We start from the raw sequence: 25,592 nt of genomic DNA, 5'->3' as shown, positions 1-25,592 counted from the left end.
GATTGCCCAACTTAGATACAGAGAAATCTGGGTATCCTAATACAGGAATCACAAAGAGCTATCAATCAGGTACAGCAAGTAAATTAGAAAGCTAGTAGAATGTTTTCATTGATAAGTTGAACTGAACATGAAAAGTAGGGAGGTTATGCTTCAATTATATAGGGTACTATTGAGGCCATAATGGAGTACTGCGTACAATACTAATCACCTTACTTAAGGAATGATGGAAATGGAGATAGTTCAGTGAAGGTTCAAGAAACTAATATCTGGGATGAATCATTTGTCTTATAGGAAATGTTAACTATGCTAGCTTATATCTATTTTGGTTTAGAACAGTAAGTTACAACTTGATTAAAGGATAAAAGATCCTGAGGAATCTTGATAGTTTTGATGTGGGGAGGTTGTTTCCTCTTATAGGAGAATCAAGAACCACTTAAAACAGAAATGATGTAAAATTCTTTTTCTCAGTGCATTATGAGTACCAGGAACCATCTTGGTGAAAATGTGTGGAGGCAGAGTCCGTGAATTTTTTTTAAGGCAGATTCTTGCTAAGCAAGGGATGGGAGAGTTATCAAGGGAAGGCAGAAATATGGATTGCAAGTTACAATCAAATCATTCATGATCTTATTGAATGGCAGAGGAGGCTAGAGGGGTTGAATGTCATATCCCTGCTTCTTCTTCACATAATTGTGTTCAGCTAACTTTGTTTGCACCTCCCTGACAAAACAAAGAGGGTAGCTGAGACAGCAGGTCTGACAACATAGTGTAAATCAACAACCCTTCAACAACCTACCTGATCTGTTCACAAATGGTGCCATGGTTTCTGCTTCAATCACAAGCTCAATGCACAGCTTTGTAAACACTTCACATGAAAGCATCTGCCTCATTTTTCACAAACTACCCCCATGACTGGAACCTCTCTGTTTTGCTCCGCTCCATAATCTAAAATACATCTACTAATTAACCTTATTAGCTATCTTGCTGTCATTAAATCTAGAGCAGAAAATTTAAAAAATGGGAGATCAAAATAAAAAATATTTTCCAAGATGATGTACCAGAAAGTGAATTCAAACTCACAATCCTAACAGTCAAAAATCCATTCTCTACATTCCCTGTTGAGAGGGGGGTGGGGGTAAAAAAGGACACAAAGTACTTCTACACAGGAAAGGAACATGATGGATCCTTCATTCCAAACTGATTTCAATGAATAGCTGTGGTTTATTAAGAATGGCAGAGTGCTATAGGCTATTCCAGAGCCTAATATCTTGTTTTTGGAAGGTATATGGCTTCTTATGAAAGAAAAACAATGTTAAAACAATGAACGTTACACTCAAAAGAAAAACATACACACCAATGATGAAATGCTGCAATGAAAATTATTTTGGCTTGCTTTCAAGCACTGGTAGAAAGTGTACAGCTTCCCTAATGCCCCAACTGATAGAAATCTGTAAGCGACACTGTGAAAAAAACTTAGTTTAAATCTCCAGTCTGTAGTGAGTTATCCGAAATCTGAGATCCAACCAAGATATGGTGGCTCAGTGGTTAGCACTGCTGCCTCATAGCGCCAGGGACCCAGGTTTGTTTCCAAACTCAGGTGACTGTCTGAGTGGAGTTTGCACATTCGCCCTGTGTCTGCCGGGGTTTATACTGGGTGTTCCAGTTTCCTCTTACAGTCCAAAGACGTGTAAGTTAGGTAGATTGGCTATGCTAAATTGCCCACTGTTCAGTGATGTGTAGAAAACAGGAAATGTTTCAATGATATAGGCCACAAGGCATGCAAAGATACAGGCTTAGGGTAGGGGAACGAGTCTAGGTCACACACTTCAGAGAATCAGTGTGGACTTGTTGGGCCGAATGGTCTGTCTCCACACTGAGGGGATTCTATGAAGAAAAGAATAAAAATGGCAACATAGCGGTAACTTTTATAAAGGTCTCTGGAGGTGCACACGTTCTGCATCAATGTGACAACATTTTACTCACCTCCTTTCATACCCTACACACCACCGTTGTGCAGTACATCCCTGTTTCCACACTTTAACCATTCGGGTGAAGGCTTGAACACAAGGTTGTCTGTGCCCCACCATGGCCAATTCCTGCTCCACACACACATGTGGCCTGCAAGAAATGTGTTCAGGTTAACAGTAACAGTTCGTAGCATCAACTTGATGAAAGCACAGACTTTACTTCTAGCAGTTTTTGATCAGTCTCAATTCCTTTACATGCATAAAATCTAAATTACTCTGTTAAAGTTAATCTATCATCCACACACAAGTTTTATTTATATTTTTATATTAAAAGGTAATAGTTCAAAAGAACAAGAACAGAACAAAAACATATTTTACACCTTTTAAGTGGGATGTAATTTTACACATTCTCCCTGCTCCAAAAAACTTTTTCAGAAGTATTTTGCACCTTAGATGAATTCAGGTTTTTTTAAGATATTTACTATTTTCTGCTCCTATTTGCAACTTTTAGCAAAGACAATCTAAGAATGGTCACTAATCCAAAATTGAGAGCTACCAAGCAATCTTTTCTCCTGGAGTTATCATTGGATGAGGCAAGTACGGTCCTTTAAACGGTGAATTGACACTAATGAGAGCCGTATCTGAGGGTACACCATCTAGTGGGGATGTTGTGCCTGACAATCTTTGTTTATGACATAACAAGGTGTAGAGCTGGATGAACACAGCAGGCCAAGCAGCAGAGGAGCAGGAAGGCTGATGTTTCGGGACTAGACCCTTCTTCAGAAAAGGAGGCCCTTTTCTAAAGAAGGGTCTAGTCCCGAAACATCAGCCTTCCTCCTCCTCTGATGCTGGTTGGCCTGCTGTGTTCATCCAGCTCTACACCTTGTTATCTCAGATTCTCCAGCATCTGCAGTTCCTACTATCTCTGAAACAATCTTTATGATTCTATTGCATGCATATTGTAATTACTGTAAACAAATCTGGCTTAACTGCAGTAAATCTTATATGCAAGTAACTCCAGATAGCTCTAGTTATTCATTGAGAAATGGGTGCTTGAATTACATTTAATTCAATTGCATTTTGTCTGATCCCAGGATTAAGTAAAGTCAATTCCATCAGTTTGCAAGTAACCCCATTCATGAAGTGTGCTACAAGATTCACTGTCATGGTATTGTAATTTCATCCAAATTGATAAATTACTACAAGTAAGCATTGTTCAAGCTATATGTGAACTCGTGGCCAATGCAACATCAACTTGTACTCATATAGCATTTTCAATGTTGTAAAGCATTGATGTCAGAGATCTGAACAAAAACAGAAATTGTTAGAGAAATTCTGCAGGTCTGGCAGCATCTGTGGAGAGAGAAACCCAAGTTAAATGTTTCAAGCCTGATGTGACTCTTTTTTGGAACTGATAATTTACTAGTTATGTTAAATAGTTGAGCAAGTATAATGTATCGTAACAAAAATGTCAGTAAGCATGTTTTGATGTAGGACTGCTCATGTAATCCTAAATGCTTTAGAGTAAATCCAGTCCTTTTGAAAACTGTAATTTATACTAAATTGTAAAATCACAGCAGTCAAATTCAACAAAAGCAAGGTCCCACAAGCCGCACCATGACAAATGAGCAGATTATTTATTAAAATGATTCTAGTTGAGATGGACGATGTCCAGGACACTGGAAGAGTTCTCTTGCAATTTTTCGGATAATGCAACAGAATCATTTACATTCAACTAAAATTGCAGATGGGACCTGAGTTTTACATTTCATTCAAAAAAAAGCTGTCTCCAACATCAAAACACTTACTCAAATTGCACATACATCTAAGTATAGTATTGTACATCAAAGCACCAGCCTAGATTATGTATCAGAGATAATGGGAACTGCAGATGCTGGAGATTCCAAGATAATAAAATGTGAGGCTGGATGAACACAGCAGGCCAAGCAGCATCTCAGGAGCACAAAAGCTGACGTTTCGGGCCTAGACCCTTCATCAGAGAGGGGGATGGGGTGAGGGTTCTGGAATAAATAGGGAGAGAGGGGGAGGTGGACCGAAGATGGAGAGTAAAGAAGATAGGTGGAGAGAGTGTAGGTGGGGAGGTAGGGAGGGGATAGGTCAGTCCAGGGAAGACGGACAGGTCAAGGAGGTGGGATGAGGTTAGTAGGTAGCTGGGGGTGCGGCTTGGGGTGGGAGGAAGGGATGGGTGAGAGGTAGAACCGGTTAGGGAGGCAGAGACAGGTTGGACTGGTTTTGGGATGCAGTGGGTGGGGGGGAAGAGCTGGGCTGGTTGTGTGGTGCAGTGGGGGGAGGGGATGAACTGGGCTGGTTTAGGGATGCAGTAGGGGAAGGGGAGATTTTGAAACTGGTGAAGTCCACATTGATACCATATGGCTGCAGGGTTCCCAGGTGGAATATGAGTTGCTGTTCCTGCAACCTTCGGGTGGCATCATTGTGGCAGTGCAGGAGGCCCATGATGGACATGTCATCAAGAGAATGGGAGGGGGAGTGGAAATGGTTTGCGACTGGGAGGTGCAGTTGTTTGTTGCGAACTGAGCGGAGGTGTTCTGCAATGTGGTATACTGCATCCACTGTACCCGGTGCGGCTTCCTCTACATTGGGGAAACCAAGCGGAGGCTTGGGGACCGCTTTGCAGAACACCTCCGCTCAGTTCGCAACAAACAACTGCACCTCCCAGTCGCAAACCATTTCCACTCCCCCTCCCATTCTCTTGATGACATGTCCATCATGGGCCTCCTGCACTGCCACAATGATGCCACCCGAAGGTTGCAGGAACAGCAACTCATATTCCGCCTGGGAACCCTGCAGCCATATGGTATCAATGTGGACTTCACCAGTTTCAAAATCTCCCCTTCCCCTACTGCATCCCTAAACCAGCCCAGTTCATCCCCTCCCCCCACTGCACCACACAACCAGCCCAGCTCTTCCCCCCCACCCACTGCATCCCAAAACCAGTCCAACCTGTCTCTGCCTCCCTAACCGGTTCTTCCTCTCACCCATCCCTTCCTCCCACCCCAAGCCGCACCCCCAGCTACCTACTAACCTCATCCCACCTCCTTGACCTGTCCGTCTTCCCTGGACTGACCTATCCCCTCCCTACCTCCCCACCTACACTCTCTCCACCTATCTTCTTTACTCTCCATCTTCGGTCCGCCTCCCCCTCTCTCCCTATTTATTCCAGTTCCCTTCCCCCATCCCCCTCTCTGATGAAGGGTCTAGGCCCGAAACGTCAGCTTTTGTGCTCCTGAGATGCTGCTTGGCCTGCTGTGTTCATCCAGCCTCACATTTTATTAGCCTTGATTATGTGCTCAGGTTTTGAGTCAACCTACAGCATTCAAACTCAAAGGAGAGGATGCTCAATTGAACGCCAGCTGTTACATGTGCCAGTCAACTGTATATGTAGTATTATTCCTATTGTACCAACATAGAAATAGGACATTCAGCCAATAGATCCATACCAGTTTTTATGATCAAGCCTCTCTCCTGAGCTAGAAAAGCAGTTCTGCTGAGAGAATATGAAAAGCTCGTCACTAAACTAAAACGTAAAAAATCAACAATAATCTCTGGAGTACTACCTCAACCCCAGGCTTATTGGCATAGAGCAAATAACATTAGAGAAATGAATATGGAGTTGAAAGGCATAAGTGAGAGATGGGGACACTGCATTAGTACTGAGGAAACTGGAATCTGTAGTTACCTGACCACACTGCAACTAAAGTTCTACTGAACCAAATAATGAGAAAATTAGAGAGTCTTAAATGAAACTGGGAAGTGAGCTATCACCAAGGGATCGATTTAATACAGCAGAGCAAATTAGTAACATAGAAATGAAGATTGGAAAATGGTGTGGAGCCAGAGGGAGAAACCTGTAACAATTCGCCAAACAGTCAACTCTACATGAACAAAGATAACAAAAAGCCAAAAACTAAAGGCTCTGTATCTGAATGCAAATTGCATTCATAACAAAGTAAATCAAAAGATACTATACATTGAATAAATAAATAAGACCTGTTAGCCATTACAGAAACATGGCTGAAGGATGACAAGGACCTTGTCACGAATATTGAGGGTTATTGATAATCAAGAAGAATAGCAAGAAGTTTGGAGTGGCAGCACATTAAGAAAATGTCACCAGTATTAGACCTAACTTTGGTTCAGAACAAGATGTAGAATCTTTTTGAGTGAAGATGAGGAATACCAGGTGAAAGAAGTCACCGGTGAGAGTGGTATACATGCCCTAAAACAGTAGCCATAATGCAGGATGAAGTACACAAGTAGAAACATTGGGTATTATGGGTCATTTTAATCCACAAGTTAACTTGAAAAATCAGATTGACAATAATAACCTGGATGAGGAATCTTTAGAATGCTTTCTAGAGAGTTCCTTAGTGCAGAACATTTTGGAATTAACAGTGGTGCGGTGATATTAGATTTAGTATTGAGTAATTTGGTATAGAGTAATATGTTTGGATTATTTAATAACCTTAGAGCATAGGCAGCTTGGGCAGCAGCAACCACAATATGGCTGAACTTTGCATCCAGTTTGAAAGGAAAATATGTGGGTCTAATACTGTTTTTCTCAAAACTTATGGCCAACTATGTGGGTATGAATCTGACATCAATAGAGACGCCGCGACAAATATTTAAGCAGATATTTCAAAATGTTCAGATTAAGTATATGCCTACAATGAAGAAAAATTTGCAAGGGAGGGCCCAGCACCATGATTCATGAAAGAAGAGAAGAAAAGCATCAAACTTAAGGTAAAAACATACAATTCCTCAAACATGAGTGGCAGGTCAGATGACTGGTCAGAATATAAAGAAAGTAGAGATGACTAAAATGTCAACAGGAGAAAGAAATTAGAGTATGAATGACAACTAGCTAGAAATGTAAAGTTGGATTTCAAAGTTCCTACAGGTATCTAAAAAAGAAGAGATTAAATAAAGTTACTGTTGGGTTCTCTTGCGGTTGGGAATGAAAAGTTAGTAAGATCAGGAGATATTAAAAAAATAGCAAATTGAATAAAATACTTTGTTTCTGTCATCACTGTATAGGGTACTTAAAAATCGTAAATTACAGTAATAACTGTAAATCAGGAGGGAGAACTGAGCAAACTGATGGAGATCCAAGCTGACAAGTCCTTGAGTCTCGATGGACTTTACCCTAAGGCCTTGAAAGAGGTGACTGAGTTAGTCGATGCATTGGTGTTAAATTTCCAAAATTCATTAGATTCAAGAAAGGTTACATCACACTCCAAATTCTGATGAATGAACGCATCACAAGAAAGAAGTAAGGCAAAAAAAAGCAGGAAACTTGACCAGCTAGCTTGTTGTCTGTTGTGGGAAAGGTGTTAGAGTTGATCATTGAAGTACACATGGATAAACCCCAGGTAGTTGGGAAGATTCAGCATGGTTTTATGCAGGGGAATTCATGTTTAACTGATTTTTGCAGTTCTTTGACAGAGCTGTGGACAAGGGTGAGGCCACTGACAGAGTAAATATATTTCTAGCAGGCATTTCAAAAGACATCACATAGAAGGTTATTGTACAAAGTAGAAGCATTTGTTGTAAGGGGGTAACATACTAGGAAGGATTAGCAGAAAACAGAGTATGCATAGATCGGACTTTTTCCGAGTGGCAGGGTGTGATAAGTGGAATCCCACAGGAATCTGTGCTTTAGGATCAGCTTTTACAGTTTATATCAATGACTTAATTGAGGATAGTAAAGGCATATTTGATTAATATGCAGATGACACAAACATAGGGAGGAAAGTATGCTGCAAAAAGCACATAATAAGTTTGCAGATGGATATAGATAGGTTGAGACTGAAGGCAAAAATCTTGTAGATGGTGCATAATTGCGAAATTGTTCACTTTGGCAGGAAAAATCAAAAAGCTTACATTCGATAAAAAGGGAATGATTGCAGAGTTCCAAGATGCAGTGAGATCCAGGTGCGAGTGTCACGAAAAAGTTAGTACACATGCTTAACAAATAATGAAGAAGGTTAATTGAATGTTATGTTGCATTATGAGACGAATGGAACACAAAAGTATAGGATGGTATGTTTCATTTATACAAGGTGTCGATGAAACCATATCTTGAGTACCACCTTGGTTTCTGATTTGGAAGTGCTTCAGAAGAGGTTTGCTAGATGGGCTGTCTAATAAGGAAAGGTTGGACTGAATAGGCTTGCTTTCACTGGACCTTGAAGGCGGGTTGACTTGGTTGAGATGTAAAAGATCCTGAACAGTTTGACAAGATAGATGTGGAAAGGGTGCTTCCATGTTTACCTGTGCACAAGTTGACGAATGGGCAAATGCATGGCCAGTGAAACATTAATATGGACAAACCTTAGTATGTGGAGTTTATCCACTTTGGCAGCAAAAACAGGAAGACAAATTACCTGAATGCTGATAGATTGGGAAAGGGGGAGATGCAACAAGACCTGGGGGTCCTCGTGCACATGCTGCTAAATGTAGGCATCCAGGGACAGCAGATACTGAAGAAGGTAAATGGTATGTTCACCATCATAGTGAGAGGATTGGAATACAGGAGCAGGGATATCTTGTTGCATTGTATGGGGCATTAGCAAAACCACACCTGGACTATTGTGTGCAGTTTTGATCTCATTGTCTGAGGAAGGATAGTCTGGTTATAGAAATGCAACAAAGATTTACTAGCCTGATTACTGAGGTGACAGGATTGACATACGAAGAGAAATTGGATTGGTAAGTGCTATATTCATTAGAGTATAGAGGAATGAAGGTGATCTCATGGATATCTATAAATTTCTAACAGGATTAGACAAGGTAAACACAGGAAGGATGTTCACTGAAGACTGGAGAGCCCAGAACCAAGAGTTACTGTCTAACGATAAATACTGAGATGAGGAGAAGTTCTTCTAAGGGAGTTGTGAGCCTGTGGACTTTTCTGCCACAGAAAGTAGTTGAGGACAAAACATTGAATGTGTTCAAGACGTTAGATATAATTCTTAGGGCTAAAGAGGTCAAAGGGCATGGGGACAATGTGGGCACAATGGTACTGAGTAGAATGATCAGCCACGATTATGCTGAATAGTGGAGCAGTCTCAAATGGCTAGATGGCCTACTCGTTCTTAATTCAAAATTTCTGTTTTCTCTTGTGGGTGAGTCATGAGCTAGAAGACACTGTTTTAAAATCAGGGGTCAGCCTTTGTGGATAACAATGAGACAAACAGACCAATGAGCCTGACATCAGTGGTAGGTAAGTTGTTGGAGGAGATTCTGATGGATAGAATCTGCATGTATTTGGAAAGGGAAGGACTGCTTAGGGATAGTCAACATGGCTTTGCGCATGGGAAATCATGTCACATTAACTTGATTGAGTTTTTGACGAGATGACAAAGCAAATTCATGAAGGCAGATCAGTGTATGTTGTCTATATGGACTTCACGATGTGCAGGTGCCAGTGTTGGAATGGGGTGGACAAGATCAGAAGTCACACAACACCAGGTTATTGTCAAATAGCTTTCACTCCAAAAGCTTGTGATTTCAAATAAACCAGTTGGACCACAACCTCGTGTCGTATGACTTCTGTCCTATATGGACTTTGGCAAGACATTTGGCAAGGTTCCACGTGATAGACTGATTACGGAACTTAGATCACATGGAATCCAGGGGCAGTTTGTCAATTGGCTACAAAATTGGTTCGAAGTTAGGTGACAGAAGGTGGTGGTAGAGCGTTACTTTTTGGGCTGGAGGCCTGTGACCAGCAGTGTGCTGCAAAGATCATTGCTGGGTCCACTGCTCTTTGTCATTTATCTAAATGGCTTTCAAGTGAATAAATGAGGTTTGATTAGTTAATTTGGAGATGACATCAAGATTGGTGGCATAGTGAACAGCAAAGATGTTATCTCCATGGGACCTTGTTCAAATGGGCCAATGGACCAAAGACTGGCAGGCAGAGTTTAACTTATATAAATGTGAGGAGTTGCATTTTGGTAAGGCAAACAAGGGCAGGACTTGTATCGTTTTGATAGGGCCTTAGGCTTGATATGAACAAAGAGACCTACGGGTGCAGGTGCAAAATTCCCCCCTTGAAAATGGAGTCACAGGTAGACAGGGTGATGTAGAAGGCTTGCTTTCATTGGTTACTGCATTGAGTATAGGAGTTAGGTTGTCAGGCTGTGCAGGATTTTGGCGAGGCCACATTTAGAATACTGTATTCAATTCTGATCCCCTTGCTTTTGGAAAAACATTGTTAAAATTGAAAGGGTTCAGAAAAGATGTAAAAGGATGTTCTGGGATTGGAGGATTTGAGCTTTGGGCCAGGCTGAATAGGCTGGGGCCTTTTTTCCCTTTGGAGTGCTGGAACTGAGGGGTGACCCTTACAGAGGTTTATAAAATCATTGTTAGAGTGAATACCCAAATCTTTTTCCTAGGGTAGGGGAGTCCAAAACTAGAGGGTATAGGTTTAAGGTGAGCAGGGAAAAACGTAAAAGGGGCAACTTTTGCATACCGAGGATAGTGTGTGTATGGAACAAGCTGTCAGAGGTGGTGGTGGAGGCCAGTACAATTGCAACATTTAAAAGGCTTTTGGATGGGTACATGAGTCGGAAGGGTTTAGAGGAATATGAGCCAAATGCTGGCAAATGGGACTAGGTCAAATTGGGATGCGCAGTCAGTGTGGATGAGTTGGACTGAAGAGCCTGTTTCCTTGCTGTACAACTCAACGACTCTATAGAGTCATTTCTCTGAACAGGCTGAGAGAGTTTGGAACTCTCTGCCTCAGTGCACAGTGGAGGCAGGGTCTTTAAATTTTTTTAAAGGCAGAGCTAGATAGATTTTTGTTAGTTAGGGGAAATCAAACATCCTCAGGGGTTAATGGGAATATGAAATTTGAAACAAACAGTTCAATCATGAACCTTGAATGGAGAAGTAGGTGCAAGGGGCTGAATGACCTACTTATTCTCTTAATTCATATGCTGCTATGTTGGCATGTAGCCTGAACTTAACTCTGATCCCTAATTTGAAGTAATTTGAAAAAGGAACAAGATGAAGTGGGGAACACTCAGAGCATTGGTATGGTGGAGGCAGGTTCAACTGAGGCATTCAAGAAGGTATTGGATCATTATTTGGATAACAATAATGGGAATATGTACGGGGAAAAAGAAACAGGAGATTGCCACATAGTAATGATGCTCACTTAACAAGCCAGTGTAGGCACAATTTAGGCTGACAGGCCTCCACGTACACCATAATACTACTGTGATTCTGTGATGCTGAACAAGACATTTTCAACTAACCTCCCATTCATAATTATCTAGTGTCCCCTTAAATACACCTATACATTATACATTGTTGGTTTTTTACATGCCATAATGAGGTCTATGTTCAAATGACTCTACAGATAAAGAAGTTTCTCCTGAATGCCCCGGTGAATGTATAAGTTACTTTCTTATGTTTATCAACCCTAGTTCTGTTCTCAATCATTGGTGAAAAGACCGTCTCTACATCTACCCTCTTAAATGTTTTCTGAATCTAGTAACAAGCAGCCACTTTATTCCACTTCCCATTAGCAATGATGTAGGATTACAGCCCAGTAAAGAGTCTGCAGAAAAAGTTGGACCCCTGTAATACGGTATACAGTTGTGACATTTATTTCCTGGGATCTTGGATGAGCAACATATACGTGAGTCCCAGGAATAGGAAATTGAGACCACTGGTTTGGCTATCCATGACATAACAAAAAGATATATTCAGGATCTGAACAAAATTTATCATGCTCTTTGCCCTTTGAAACTTTCTGATTTTTATGCGGAAGTTGAACATGATTTCAGTTCATAGAACTGCAATTTTCCATGGAGGTGAAGTAGTTTAACTCAAATTTGCATAAATAAATTTCCACCATCTACATTTATTAAGATCAATTCTCCACAGCCCTGAGGTAAAAGCAAGTTCAAGTTGCAATTGTATACATTGAACATTGCATGCATATTACAGATGAAAAGTTAGGAGTAAAGATGGGCAGATCCTTGGTGCTACTTGAGGTGCATTGGGGAAATGCAGCAATGCTGAAGACTTCTGACAAACCAGAATTAAACTATTTTTTATATAAATATAGATGCTAATAAGAAAGGGTGGATAAGAAGGTTGATTTCTTTGGAGCAGGGATGGTTGAGAGAGGGCCTAACTGAGGTGTATACAATTATGTGGAGCAAGGTGAATAGAAGGCAGCTGTTCCCATTAGGCAAAGGGTCAATATTATGGCAGAATAACATTAAAGTGAAAGCTAGGAGGTTTAAGAGAAGATTTGAGGAAAAAATAATTTCATCCAGAGGGCAGAGGGTGTCGGGATTGCACTACCTGGGAGGGTGGTTTGAGGTGAGAAACCACACAAACTTTAGAAATGGATAAGCACTTTAAATACCATAATTATCAAGGCTATGGACCAAGTGTGGCAGATAGGGAGAAATCAGCGAGTCCACTTTGCAGGGAGAGTCCTCAAGCTCAGGATGGGTAGAGTAATTCACAGGCTGGACGTTATCTCCCCCTGCACCAAACAGCCTGGATCAGGCTGCCAGCCAGGTTCGAGCAGTCTTAGATGTCAGGAAGAATGCCCAGCACAGCAGGAAGAAAGTCAATGACCTTCTCCACTCTGTCAGGGTGAGTGTCATCATCTTCTCTCTAATACCTTACACTTATTTATCTCTGCTACTGGGCCCTCCAACCACTGAGGCTCAAGCTCTACTACTGCCTGCAACATGTTCCCACTGACAGTCCCCAACGCTAACACCTGATACCCCTAACCCTGTGCTCTCCCCATGTCCTCTGAGCTGCATACTCACTCACAGGGATACCTCCCAAGCTGCAGCACCAGTAATAGCTGTGCCTCCCACAATTCTTGCTTCTGATTCCATGAGGAAAACAGGCCACAATGGGGTAGAAAGAATCATGAGGAGTGTTATTGACACTGGAACCAGGACACAAAAAGGAAGCCATGCGTATAATCAAGCAGAGTGAAGCTGCACTATTTTTCAAGATCGCAGCAATATGTTACTAAAGGACACCAGTCCCACTTATTGAAGAATTCTGACTCTTAGAACTACTTCACGCTGCTGAATGTAATGCATGTCTTCAACAGTGGGAAAAAAAAAGCATGCATACTGCCCCTCATCTCACAAGTCCTGATATTTCACTGGACTTCATAAACGCAGGGGGTTTCTGCTCCATTCTCACAACAGAACAGCTCCTTCTGTCAGATGGTTTTCTCATTAAAAGTAAGTGTCTTTGAAATTCCTTTGGTTATGGAGTCCTGAATTAGTGAGATATTAATCTCAATCATTTTCAAAGTCGGAAGTGTTGCAAGCATTCCCAGATGGCAGTTCAGAAAATGCGTATCCACATAGAGAGAGAAAATTGCAAAAACTATACTGTTGCCATTTTTTGTCCAGTTGTTTTATTATCCACAAGGACAGCAGTGAGAGTACTCCACTCCATAGTTCACATTCCTTCCCATGTTTGGAACATATTTGCTAATCATTCATTACATCTCACATCCTCTTGGCTCCAGGTGGCCTATAACTATCATTGAGAAAATCTAAAGCACAAATCCATGCCTTTTTGCTTTGTAACTCTTTTTTTTTGCTTCACCAATGGTATGTACGTACAGACCCACAATAAATGTTTCTGCAGCTGTTCCTAAAAATTGTACAAACTGTGTCATATGGTGAATGCATCAACATAAGCTGGACAAAAATCCCTGCACTCTTGTATTCTATGGCATAGTGTATTATAGCGATCCACAATACGCTGACAATGTTACACAGAATTGCATAGAATTTACAGCACAAGAACAGGCCACATAATCCAAATCAAAGATCAAGAGACAGGAGGACTCTGTGCTTCTGAATCAATGCAGGAGAGAGAGTGAAGACAGCAGCTTCATAAAGAACACTGTGATCAGGGCAACAGTTTCCTGAAGAGCTAGAGAGGGCATAGCGTTAGCAAGTTCTCAAACAATATGAGTGATTGGTGTCAGCATGTTTTATAAAGAGCAAAGGGGATATAGATTCTCTACTGTGTGGAAACAAGCCATTCGGCCCAACAAACTCGCACCAACCCTCTGAAGAGCATCTCACCCAGACCGTACCACTAACCTGTAACCCTGCATTTTCCAATGGCGAACACATCTAATCTACACATCCCTGAACACTATCAGCAATTTAGCATGGCCAATCCACCTAGCCTGCACATGTTTAGTCTGTGGGAGGAAACCAGAGCACCTGACTGAAACCCAAGCAGATACGGGGAGAATGTGCAAACTCCACACAGATAGTCGCCAGAGAGTGGAATCAAACCCGTGTCTCTGGCTCTGAGGAAATAGTGCTAACTACTGAGCCACCATGCCACCCCGACATCTGTGAGAGAGCAACAGCAACAGAAGATAAAAAGCTGTGGCAATTTGTGGGGAGGGTAGTGGCAGCAGAAGATTAGAAAGAAAGCAGCAGAGATCCTCTTCAAACTGTTTCTACCTTTCAGAGCCAAAGTGTGATGCCACAGGAAAACATACAAGTGATTGGTGGATATTTCTCTGTGTCACTTTTGACTGGCCAAGTGGTTTTAATCCGATGCAGTTACAAAATTAACTTTTAAATTTATAGCATAGTTAATTAATCAAGTAGAACAGAGATGGCTAGGCAGGCAATGTGTTGCAGCTGTGGTATGTGGGAGCTGGTAGATGCCAGTGTGACAACGTCTGCAGCAAGTATTGCCTGTTTGAGAAATTTCCGCTCAGAATTGAGGAGCTGAAACTGCCTTGTCAGCAGTGAATACAGCATGCAAAGTTGAAAGACGTACAAATAATTCAAATACAAAGCCAGATACTACATATAATGGACATCTGAAATAGCCCCTGGTAATACTCAGCAGGGTGGTCATTACATGCAGAAGGGTAAACAGAGTTCGTGTTTCAGACCAGAACATTGTTTCACCTGGGAGCAGAGTTTTGTAATGCAAAGGAAGGACTAAAATATCTGTCCCATTTTTCTTTCACAAATGAAATTTGAAAACACTTCTACACACAAACAGCTGGATTCTATGTTCAATCTTCAGGAGGATTGAAGCAAGGGGCCATGTAAAATCCACTTAGTGACTTTCCCTCCATCAATTTGCCCATTCCTGATCTGTCTGAAGTTTACTGGGTGGGGGTGCGTAAGGAAGACAGAGGGCAACTCACATACCCTTGGCCCCGTTAAGCCCCAAAGGCAACAATTAATGGCCACTAAAGAGCTAGATCCCAACCCCATTAGTGTTTTACCCACAGTTGAGATGCCCATACCATGCAGGAAGCCTGGCAGCAGCATGGACTACTATCAGGAGAGAGAGATTTCTTCTTGGCTGTTCACTGGGCCCAGAGACCCCAGTTCCAAGGTGATCATCCCTTTAACCCTGAAATCCTTGTCATTGGAGATTGCCTGTTATCCCAGCAGTGTCCACTGCTTTCAACTGGTACAGATATGCCACAGGTCGGCCATGATCTTGCTGAATGTGGAACATGCTTTAGGAACTCAGTGGCCTGCACCTGTTCCTCTGGATTGGGTAACGCTGTTGATAGCATGTCTTTTGAGGAGGTTATTTTTTGAGATAAAACATGACATGGATCAAAAGTTTGCAGCGGCCAACACCTGACTTCAGAAAATCTCTCTTTCATGCCAAGTGGTAGCAGAAGGAGACTTCTACCTGCCCCTTTGGAACCCAGGCCCAATTTCCTACATTGTGGTTATATAAGCAAGTATGCAAGGCTGGTGCCTGCCTGGGTACCTGCCACCTTTAATGAATGCAATGTTCCAACTAAAGAAATGAAAGGCAAATATTTATGTAGGCCTTTCACATCCTCAGGACTTCCTAATCCATTTCACGATGATCTGAATGCTTTTGAAATTGCTTTATTGTTATAGTGCAGAAACATGGCAACCAAGTAATGTACAACAAATTCCTGCAACTGCAGTCAAATCATTAATCGGCTTTTTACATATTGATTGAGGGATAAGAGTTGCCCAGGGTACCAGGAGAACAACCCTGTTCTTTCTCAAAATGGCACCCTGAGATTTCTGAATGTCAACCTACGTTTAGTGTTTCACCTGAGAAACAGTCCCAAGGAACTGGAATGAGGGTTGACTTAAAACTTTTCAAACATTTTCGGCAGTACAGTGGCTTAGTGGTTAGCACTACTGGCTCACAGCACCACAGACTCAGGTTCAATTCCACTCTTGGGCACCTATCTGTATAGAGCTTGCACATTCTCCCTGTGTCTGTGCGGGTTTCCTCCAGTTTCCTCCCACAGTCCAAAGATATACCGGTAGGTAGATTAGTCATGGAAAATGCAGGGTTACAGGGTTAGGATAGAGTTGTTGGTAAGATGCTACTCAGAGGGTCAGTGTGGACTTGATGGGCTGATTAGTTTGCTTGTACATTGTAGTGACTCTGCTTAATCAGAAAAGGTCACAGGTTGCAGCACCCAGTAAATACGTGCATGTCAAATGCCAGACATGTCTTACAATTGGCAGTAAATGTAAATCCAAGTTCTTGCAGGTAGCTAGCTCCATTCTTGCCAGCAACATAGTAGAGAATGAAACTATAAGTCTGGTATTAATATGAAAAAGTATATATGTAAAAGTGGTAGAAACTATGAAATAAAACAGAACACAAAATTCGACTTTCCTGAACTAATTTTAAGAACATATTTGTAATTTACTATAAAATGCAGGAAGTAACAGCAAAAAAAAACCCCACAGACGCACTGAGGGAAACCAGCAGTTTTGAAGGAGATCTCAGTAGGGACTGCTTAGAGTGGGTCTTTATATTTTGTAACTGCATTGTACATTTTTTTAGCCAGCTGTAGTTCTGTTTATGCTCAGTACTCTGAAGCATTCCTTAATCTCTGGAATTGTTTCCCCCACCACCTCCAACCTAATCCTCCTGTGCTCTCTTTCCTCTAAGATGCTCTTTAAATCTAGCTCTTGGGTAACGCCTCTGATACTCTATCCTAACATCTCCTTACACCGCTGTGTCCAACTTTCCTTGAGAAAGTCACTCTGAAGGTGTTTTAATTCATTAACAGTATTATATAAATGCAAGTTAGTGTTAAAGTTCTTTAAAGGCTGTATCATTATTCAGGTTCTTATGAAAAAAATCTTAAATTGAGAACCTAATTGAGGCAGAATCTTTAAATTTATCCAGCTCTGCTGCCAAAATATTTGGTACAGAACAAAAATCTATAACTAAGTTGAATAATTTCTTCAGATTTTTTATCGAGGGGCATAGCTTTAAATTGAGGGGTGAAAGATATAGGACAGACGTCAGAGGTAGTTTCTTTACTCAGAGAGTAGTAAAGGAATGGAATGCTTTGCCTGCAATGGTAGTAGATTTGCCAACTTTAGGTACATTTAAGTTGTCATTGGATAAGCATATGGACGTACATGGAATAGTGTAGGTTAGATGGGCTTGAGATCAGTACGACAGGTCGGCACAACATCGAGGGCCAAAGGGCCTGTACTGTGCTGTAATGTTCTATGTTCTATGTGCTTGAAAAATTAATATCTTAAATAGATGGACAATGAAAAAGCCGAGAATCAAAGTCACACAGCGACATTAACTGATGGATCATGCAATTGCCAAAATCAAAGTTAATTTTGCAAGCTAAAATGGGTTTGGAATATATTACTCACGTATCTTCCACCAATAATAAATAGAAAAGTTTTTTTATATCTTATTTCACATTTTTCTCAACATAAAGTGTGTTGTACAGTACAATTGGTTTAAATATTGTTCAGACGAATCAAAAGAAAAGTAGTTGCATTTCATGGGATGTCAAACTGAAGCTCTTGCAAAGGGCTTTGTGAGTTTCCCATTTGCTAATTTAGACTCCAATCAATCTTGGCAATGGATTATCATTATCACCGCTGTGCACTAATACGGAATGTGTGAGGGTCCAGCGTCATGTGTACTGTTTCCAATTTACCACTACTTGGAATCTTAATTCAAAGTCAACAAATTTGCAGATGATAGAGGTAGTGGAGTTAAATGAAACAGCTCTGAAACTGCAGGCTTAGCAAAAGATGATGCCTCTGGCAGTACTGCGCCCCTCGGTGAATCTTAAAATCACCTGCAGTGTAAATGGACTGTTTTCTGAGCTGTCAGATTAGATTTGTGTGCAGAATACAGGAATACCTTTTCCACCCAGAAGATGGTTAGACTATGGCATCTGCAAACACAAAGTATTGCTGAGATGAACTGCATATTTTCATTTTGAGGGAGAGTGGAATTGAAAGACATGCTGGTACAATGCGATAAATTTGCATCATAAGGTAAGGAGCAGGGTTCATTGACGACTGCACAATTTTCAATACAACTTACAATTCTACAGATGTGGAAGAGGTTTGTATCCAAGTGCAGCAAATCCTGAACAACATCCAGATTTGTGTTAACAACTGGTAACATTAATACCACAAAAACTGAGCTGAACTAGCCCTATACATATTGTGGCTATAAACAGCAAGGCAGAGACTAGGAATCCTGCTGCAAGTAACTCACCTCCTGACTCCTCAAACTCTGTCCAATAAACTACAAGGCACAAGTCAGGAGTATGAGTGAATACTCTCCAGTTGCCTGGATAATTGCAGTTCCAACAACACAAGCATTTTTTTTTAAATTCATGCATGGGATGAGATGTGTCTATCCCTAATTTTTCAGAGGCAGTTAAGAGGTAATAGCATTGCTGTGGGTCTGGAGTCATATGTAGGCCAGACCAGGTAAGGATGGCTGTTTCCCCTCAAATGAATCAGGTGGGATCCCCACCCCCTACCCCCAAAAACTCAGCAATGGATTCATAGTCATTATTAGACTTTTAATTCCAGATTTTATTGAATTCAAACTTCACCATCTTCTATAGTGGGATTTGAGCCCGGGTTCCCAGAACATGACCTGGGCCTTGGTATAACAGTCCAGCGATAATACCACTAGGTTGTCACCTCTCCTTGGCATCAAAGACAAAGCAGCCCACTTGATTGGCACCACATCTGCAAACATTCACTCTTCCACCACCAATGCTCAGTAGCAGCAGTCTGTATCATATACAGCATGCATTGCAGAAATTCGCCAATGTTCCTTAGACAGCACCTTCCAAACACAAGACCATTAACATCTAGGAAGACAAGGACAGCAGATATATGGGAACACCATCATCTGTAAGTTCCCCTCCAAGTCACTTGCTAGCCTGACTTGGAATTATATTGCTTCTCCTTCAGTGTCACTGGGTAAAAATTCCAGAACTTCCTCTGTAACAGTGGGGCACACCAACACAAAATGGACTGTAACTGCTCAAGAAGGCAGCTAGAGACAGGCAATAAATGCTGGCCAACTAACGATGCCCATAACCCCCCTTAATGAATGAAAGTAAACCTGGGAAGTGACTGTTGAGGTGCACAAACACAAACACAGACCTGTTGGGCTGAATGGCCTGTTTCCGTGCTGTGAATTCTGTGCAATTCTACTTGCCAAACAAGTGTACAGAGTAATGGCTGATAGCTTTCAAAACAGATTGCTGTGAAATGTTATTCATTTATTAAAAAACTACTGACACTGAATAGAAAGACACAATGGCACTGAAATGGCTACAGATACTGCAAAGTGAGATCTAAAGGCAAATAAAAATCAAAAGAACTGCAGATGCTGTAAATCAGAAACAAAAACAGAAATTGCTGGAAAAGCTCAACAGATCTGGCAGTATCTGTGAAGAGAAATCATAGGTTAACGTTTCAGGCCAAGTGACCCTTCCTCAGAACAGGCAGAACTTGAACCAAAACATTAACTCTGATTTCTCTCCGCCCAGATGCTGCCAGACCTGTTGAGCTTTTCCAGCAATTTCCATTTTTGTTTGAGATTTTAGAGGCTCAGCTTAGGGCATAAAATCAACACTGAGCAGCAATGGGTTAATCTGCAGACGTGTTGATCTACACACCTTGGGAAAGAGAGCTAATCATGGGGAAAGTGGCAACCTGACAGAGATGATGAAGTTGGAACAGCTAATCTAGAAAATTAACCTGGAATGTCATGTTAAATGAAGAAGTAGATTATAGGCACACTGATTCAAACTGAAGTGGTGTAATGTTAGGACTGATATCAGGAAATTCCTGCAGGCATAAATATAAAATAAACTCCCAGATAGCATAGTGAAAATAAGCATTGTTGTGGACTAATTGAAAATAAATGCATATAGGTGGATAAACCTCCAGGACCTGATCAGGTGTACAGCAGAGCTCCTCAGAAGTTAGGGAGTGATTGTTGGGCCCCTTGCTGAAATATTTGTATCATCAATAGCGACAGGTGAGGTGCCAGAAGACTGGAGGTTGGCTAATGTGGTGCCACTGTTTAAGAAAGGCAGTAAGGAAAAGCCAAGGAACTATAGACTGTGAGCCTGATATCAGCGGTGGGCAAGTTGTTGAAAGGAATCCTGAGGAACAGGATTTATATACATTTGGAAAGGCAAGGACTGATCAGAGAGAAGTAGCCATTTGGATACAGAACTGGCTCGAAGGTAGAAGACATATGGTGGTGGTGAAGGGTTATTTTTCAGACGGGAGGCCTGTGATCAGCGGTGTGCTGCAAGGATTTGTACTGGATCCACTGCTTTTCGTCATTTATGTGAATGATTTGGATTTGAACATAGGAGGTACGTTTAGTAAGTTTGCAGATGACACCAAAATTGGAGGTGTAGTGAACAGTGAAGGTACTTCAGAGTACAATGGGATCTTGATCAGATGGGCCAACGGGTGGCAGATGGAATTTCATTTAGATAAACGGGAGGTGCTGCATCTTGGAAAGGCAAATTATACCCTTACTATTAAGGTCCTGGCAAGTGTTGCTGAACAAAGACATTGGAGTGCAAGTTTATAGTTCCTTGAAAGTAGAGTTGCAGATAAATGGGACAATGAAGAATGTCTGTGGTATGTTTGCCTTTTTATTGGTCAATGCATGGTGTATAGGAGCTCGAGTGGTTATGTTACGGTTGTACAGGACATTGGTTAGGCCACTTTTGGAATGCTGTGAATCATAGAACCCCTACAGTGTGGAAGCAGACCCTTCAGCTCAACAAGTCCACACTGGCCCTTGGAGCATGCCACCCAGACCAATTCCCCAATAACTCACCTAATATACAGACCCCTGAACACTATGGGCAATTTAGCTTAGCCAATCCACTTAACTGAACATCTTTGGACTGTGAAAGGAAACCAGAGCACCTGGAGGAAACCCACGCAGACACAGGGAGAATGTGCAAATTCCACACAGACAAGACAATCACCTGAGGGTGGAATAGAACCCAGGTCCCTGGCGCTGTGAGGCTGCATGTTGCCCTATGCTGTGTGCAATTCTGGTCTTCCTGCTATAGGAAGGAACGTTGTGAAACTTAAAAGGGTTCATAAATGATTTACAAGCATGTTGCCAAGATTGGAGTGTTTGAGCTATAGGGAATAGGCTGGGGCTATTTTTCCTGGAGCATCAGAGGCCAAAGGGGTGACCTTGTAGAGGTTTATAAAATCATGAGGGGCCTGAGTAGGATAAATAGACAAGGTCTCTTCCGCAGGGTGGAGGAGAGTCCAAAACTGCACGCTATGGGTTTAAGGTGAGAGGGAACGGCTTAAAAGACACTTAAGGAGGCAACATTTTCACTGACGGTGGTGCGTGTATAGAATGAGCTGCCAGGAAGTGGTGGAGGCTGGTACAATTACAACATTCAAAAGGGCATATCTGGATGGACACATGAATAGGAAGGGTTCCGGGGGATATTATGGGCCAAATGCTGGCAAATGGGACTAGATATATGTAGGATATCTGGTGGGCACTAACGAGTTGGATCCAAGGGCTCTGTTTCAGTGCTGTACAACTCTGTGGTTCTAATTTGATGCGTAAGTGGGGTGTAGGGTCTCTCTGGATGAGTGAAATAAGTGTTTCTAATCGCCTTGGCGATTTACCAAGTGCCTAATATTGTTCGGGAATACATGTCTGTAATATTAATAGCACATTCATACTCAATCTGACGCTTCAATAAATCACAAAACGGTTATCATCTACTTCTCCTAATTTGTTTAATGTTCTCCAGTTGTAATTTCTGATGCTTTTTTAAAGACTACATTCTTATTTTATTTTTGTTTGCATTGTTTGGCCTACTTTTAATGCAAAAAAAACCCCTCGACTATTGAAGAGCAACTGGAAACAGCCCATCCAGAATGAAGGATGCCTCACAGACTGATGCAAACTGGTCTGAAAATGAAATTCATAGGTTCGTACAGCAAGCACAACTCCAGCCGTGGTTCACACTGACCCCTACAGACAGATTCAAAAAAGTTCGTGTTGGTTGTCGATCGTGTCGCGCTGAAGCCTAAAGGTTAAGACATACAGGCAATTGTCAGATAGGGTTTGGAGATCTCCGCAAATGACCACATTTTAGCGATACACCTTTCTGAGCTACTAAGTGAATCCCCACTCTGGGAAATAAAGCCGGTGCAGCATCTGTTGTACAGCAACACATCCTGTCACTTAAAATGCGGTAAAAACAGAAAGTTTCAGTGGGTTTGCCTTCTTACTGAATACAAAATGTATAAAATAAAATCCCAGGAACGGTGCCTGTCATTGACGAACCCAAATCTCAGAACTCCTAGTTCACACTGTACAATATCACAGGGACCCATGTCCTAGTGCACAGAGCAGAGGTGTCCAGAACACTACAGTTATTTACCATTCACAGTCTCGCTATTTCCCTGCACGGGTCTTACATCGAGAGAGGGGGTTAGCCCATGTATTAATCGCTCGGTCTCTGTCAACACGACTGGCCGAGAGATTAGTGAGCAGAGAATTTCTACATTCAGGGATGATCGGGAATCTCAGTTTAAACTTTCGGCTGTTACTACTGCAAAACGGACAAAGCCAGAACAAAATCAGCGGCTGGCCGTTTTAGCCCGTGCCCCGTCTGATCGCTCTGCTCTTGAGCAGCTTTCCTTTCGGCGTGAGAGGGATCACTTCGCCGCTAAAACATTGTAATTATGTGGCTGCCTTTTTGGCATTCGCGACCGAAACAGATATTCAAACACAGCGTAACTGACACACGAACAGGCTGTGTTCTCAATGGATTACATGGAGATAATTAAGAAATGGAGAAATAATTTATACTCACATGTCTCCTTGAAGTTCCACCGAAACTGCCTGCCTAATAGCGAAGAAGTGCAGGCAGATAATTACCGCAGTGAGCTCCATTGCTGTTTCCCTCGCTGAAAATTGGGGACTGAGTGGGACTCAAGCAGCGATCATTTCGGACTGTTACACTCCCCTCAAGCCCTTCAGCCTGAATGGATTAGAAGCTGCTGCATCCTGTTAACACGCAAATTAACGGCTGTATTTGAGCCTGATGTCCTCTGCATAACGGTCGACACTTGCTCAGGAGGTTACATTTATTTTTCCGCTTTATAATTCCTCTCACGACTTCAACTTTTAACCCGTCGCCCCAATACGTCCCCGACCCTTCTCAGAGATTCTCCCTCCTCCTTCTCCTCCCGTTGCTGATGTTGCCTGCCCTTGTCACTTCCCAGCCTCGGACCCTCACAGTTAACTCGTGTTCAGTCTGTGGCGTGTGGGACCTGTTCTGGCCGATCACTGGCTCACTCAGCAACTCTTTCAAATCTCCAGCATAAAAACCACACTTCCGCAAAGCAGCCCCCCCTCTTGTAACATGTGACACTCCGGAGTCATGGTTACTGCACACATTCACACAACGGGGATCTTTTTTGCCTGTGCGTAAGCTCCACCGCTCATTGCTTTGTAGCATCCAATTTGCATGCAGCCTCCAAGATTTTATTTAGAAGCGTTCATAGACATGAATGAGACGCATCTCTGCACTCGTCTTAACTAGCTACTTAAGTTAGTTCTGAGGAAGGGTCACTCAACCCAAAACGTTAGCTCTGATTTTTCTCCACAGATGCCCAGACCTGCTGAGCTCTTCCAGCAATTTCTGTTTTTGTTTACAGACTTATGTTGCATTAAACGACACTACTAAGGGCTTGCAAAATGAGTTAATGAATGCAAGTTTCCATAAGCGCACCTTGTTTATACACTTTGTGCGGGGAAAGATAAGCAAAGATACCATGGTCGCAGAGGAGGGCTGCACTCATCCAGGCAAAAGGGAGTGAGTATTCCATCACACTCCTGATGCGTGCCTTGTGACAGGCTTTGTGGAGCTAGGAGGAAAGTTATGTTTTGCAAGACTCCTAGCTTCTGAATGCTCTCGTAGCCACGATATTTACATGGCTAGTCCAGAACAGGTTCTGGACAATTGTAACCCTCAGGGTCCTTTAATTGAGGGATTCATTGACAGCATATTGTTGAATGTTCAGGTGATATATATGTGTTGCTGGAGATGGTCATTGCCATGTGGCATTAATGTTATTTGCTACATGTCAGCCCAAACCTGGATATAGATGGACTACATAGGCATCTGAGGAGCATGAAGGGCATTGGCAATTGTACCATCATCAATGAAAACTAGGTAAAGAGGAGCCGATTTCCTTCCCTTAAAGGGAGACACTCAAAAATAATTTCATGGCCATCATTAAACATTAAATTCCATTTATTTTAAAAATCCGAATTCCTCCCATCTTCCACTGTGGGATTCATATTTAGGGCTCTGGATTACTAGTCCAGCAACAATGCCATTTTGTAATTACCTTGCCATAAATTGAACATTATTCTGCCTGCTCACTTATTAGGTTAAAGTTGTGGACCCAAGTCAGGTTGCAACTTCCCAAACTCAAGTTCACTCATGGCTTAAGATAACAAGGTGTAGAGCTGGATGAACACTACAGGCCAAACAGCATCAGAGGAGCAGGAAAGCTGACGTTTCAGGACAAGAGTCTAGGTCCAAAACATCAGCTTTCCTGTCCCTCTGATGCTGCTTGGCCTGCTGTGTTTATCCAGCTCTACACCTTGTTATCTCAGATTCTCCAGCATCGGCAGTTCCTACTATCCCCTTCATTCATGGCTTAATTGGAAGTCAGCCACTCCCAGGGTGACATTTTACTTAGGCCTGCAACCAACAGCTTTGGGTTAGGATGAATCTGTTTGGCAACTGGCACAAATTGGATTTCTTCCCTGCAGTATACGTTTCATATTTTTTAAAAATTTGCAGTTTGAGAATATTGACAGATCACATACATAAAAGGCCCAGCTGAAGCAGGGGAAAAACTTCAGGAGAATTATTCAAACCAAATTAACAGTTGCAACTAGAGCTCTCAATAAGAAAGGACTGCAAAGTAGTACTGGCCATACATCCCACTTATAATTTTCATACTTGGGTTTCAAATGTAAAAACTTAATTATAGCCTTTGCAGGATAGAAGAGGTTAAATTGTACATTAAAATTTTAATTTAGTATTAATTCATGCAAGATGGTCATATAACTTATGGTTATGTAAGGAGCAGTTGTTAAATGAATAGTTGGCTGTATAAATCATTGTTCCTTTATCAATTCAAAAACCTTTTTGATACACTAGAAGTTGCCTGTACTCAACGCCATCCTTTTCTC

At 41.9% G+C, this 25,592-nt stretch overlaps 1 protein-coding gene across 5 annotated transcripts in view; it reads right to left on the bottom strand.

Moving 5' to 3' along the window:
• The window catches only part of LOC125457479 (multiple epidermal growth factor-like domains protein 6), a 299,945-nt gene extending 276,253 nt beyond the window's left edge, over positions 1–23,692 (bottom strand). For all 5 annotated transcript variants that reach the window (XM_048541696.2, XM_048541697.2, XM_048541698.2 and 2 more), the window contains exons 1-2: positions 23,194–23,692; positions 1,981–2,115 (exon numbers count right to left, since the gene is read on the bottom strand). In XM_048541696.2, the coding sequence (XP_048397653.1) occupies positions 1,981–2,115; positions 23,194–23,273 (215 nt within the window). In that variant the 5' untranslated portion in view covers positions 23,274–23,692. The remainder of the gene's footprint in view (positions 1–1,980; positions 2,116–23,193) is intronic.
• Between the last annotated feature and the right edge of the window lie 1,900 nt (positions 23,693–25,592).

This window comes from Stegostoma tigrinum, chromosome 14 (assembly GCF_030684315.1).
Source record: "Stegostoma tigrinum isolate sSteTig4 chromosome 14, sSteTig4.hap1, whole genome shotgun sequence".
Lineage (NCBI taxonomy): Eukaryota > Metazoa > Chordata > Chondrichthyes > Orectolobiformes > Stegostomatidae > Stegostoma > Stegostoma tigrinum.
Note: the sequence above shows the minus strand (reverse complement) of the source record. Positions and strands in the feature narration are given on the sequence as shown.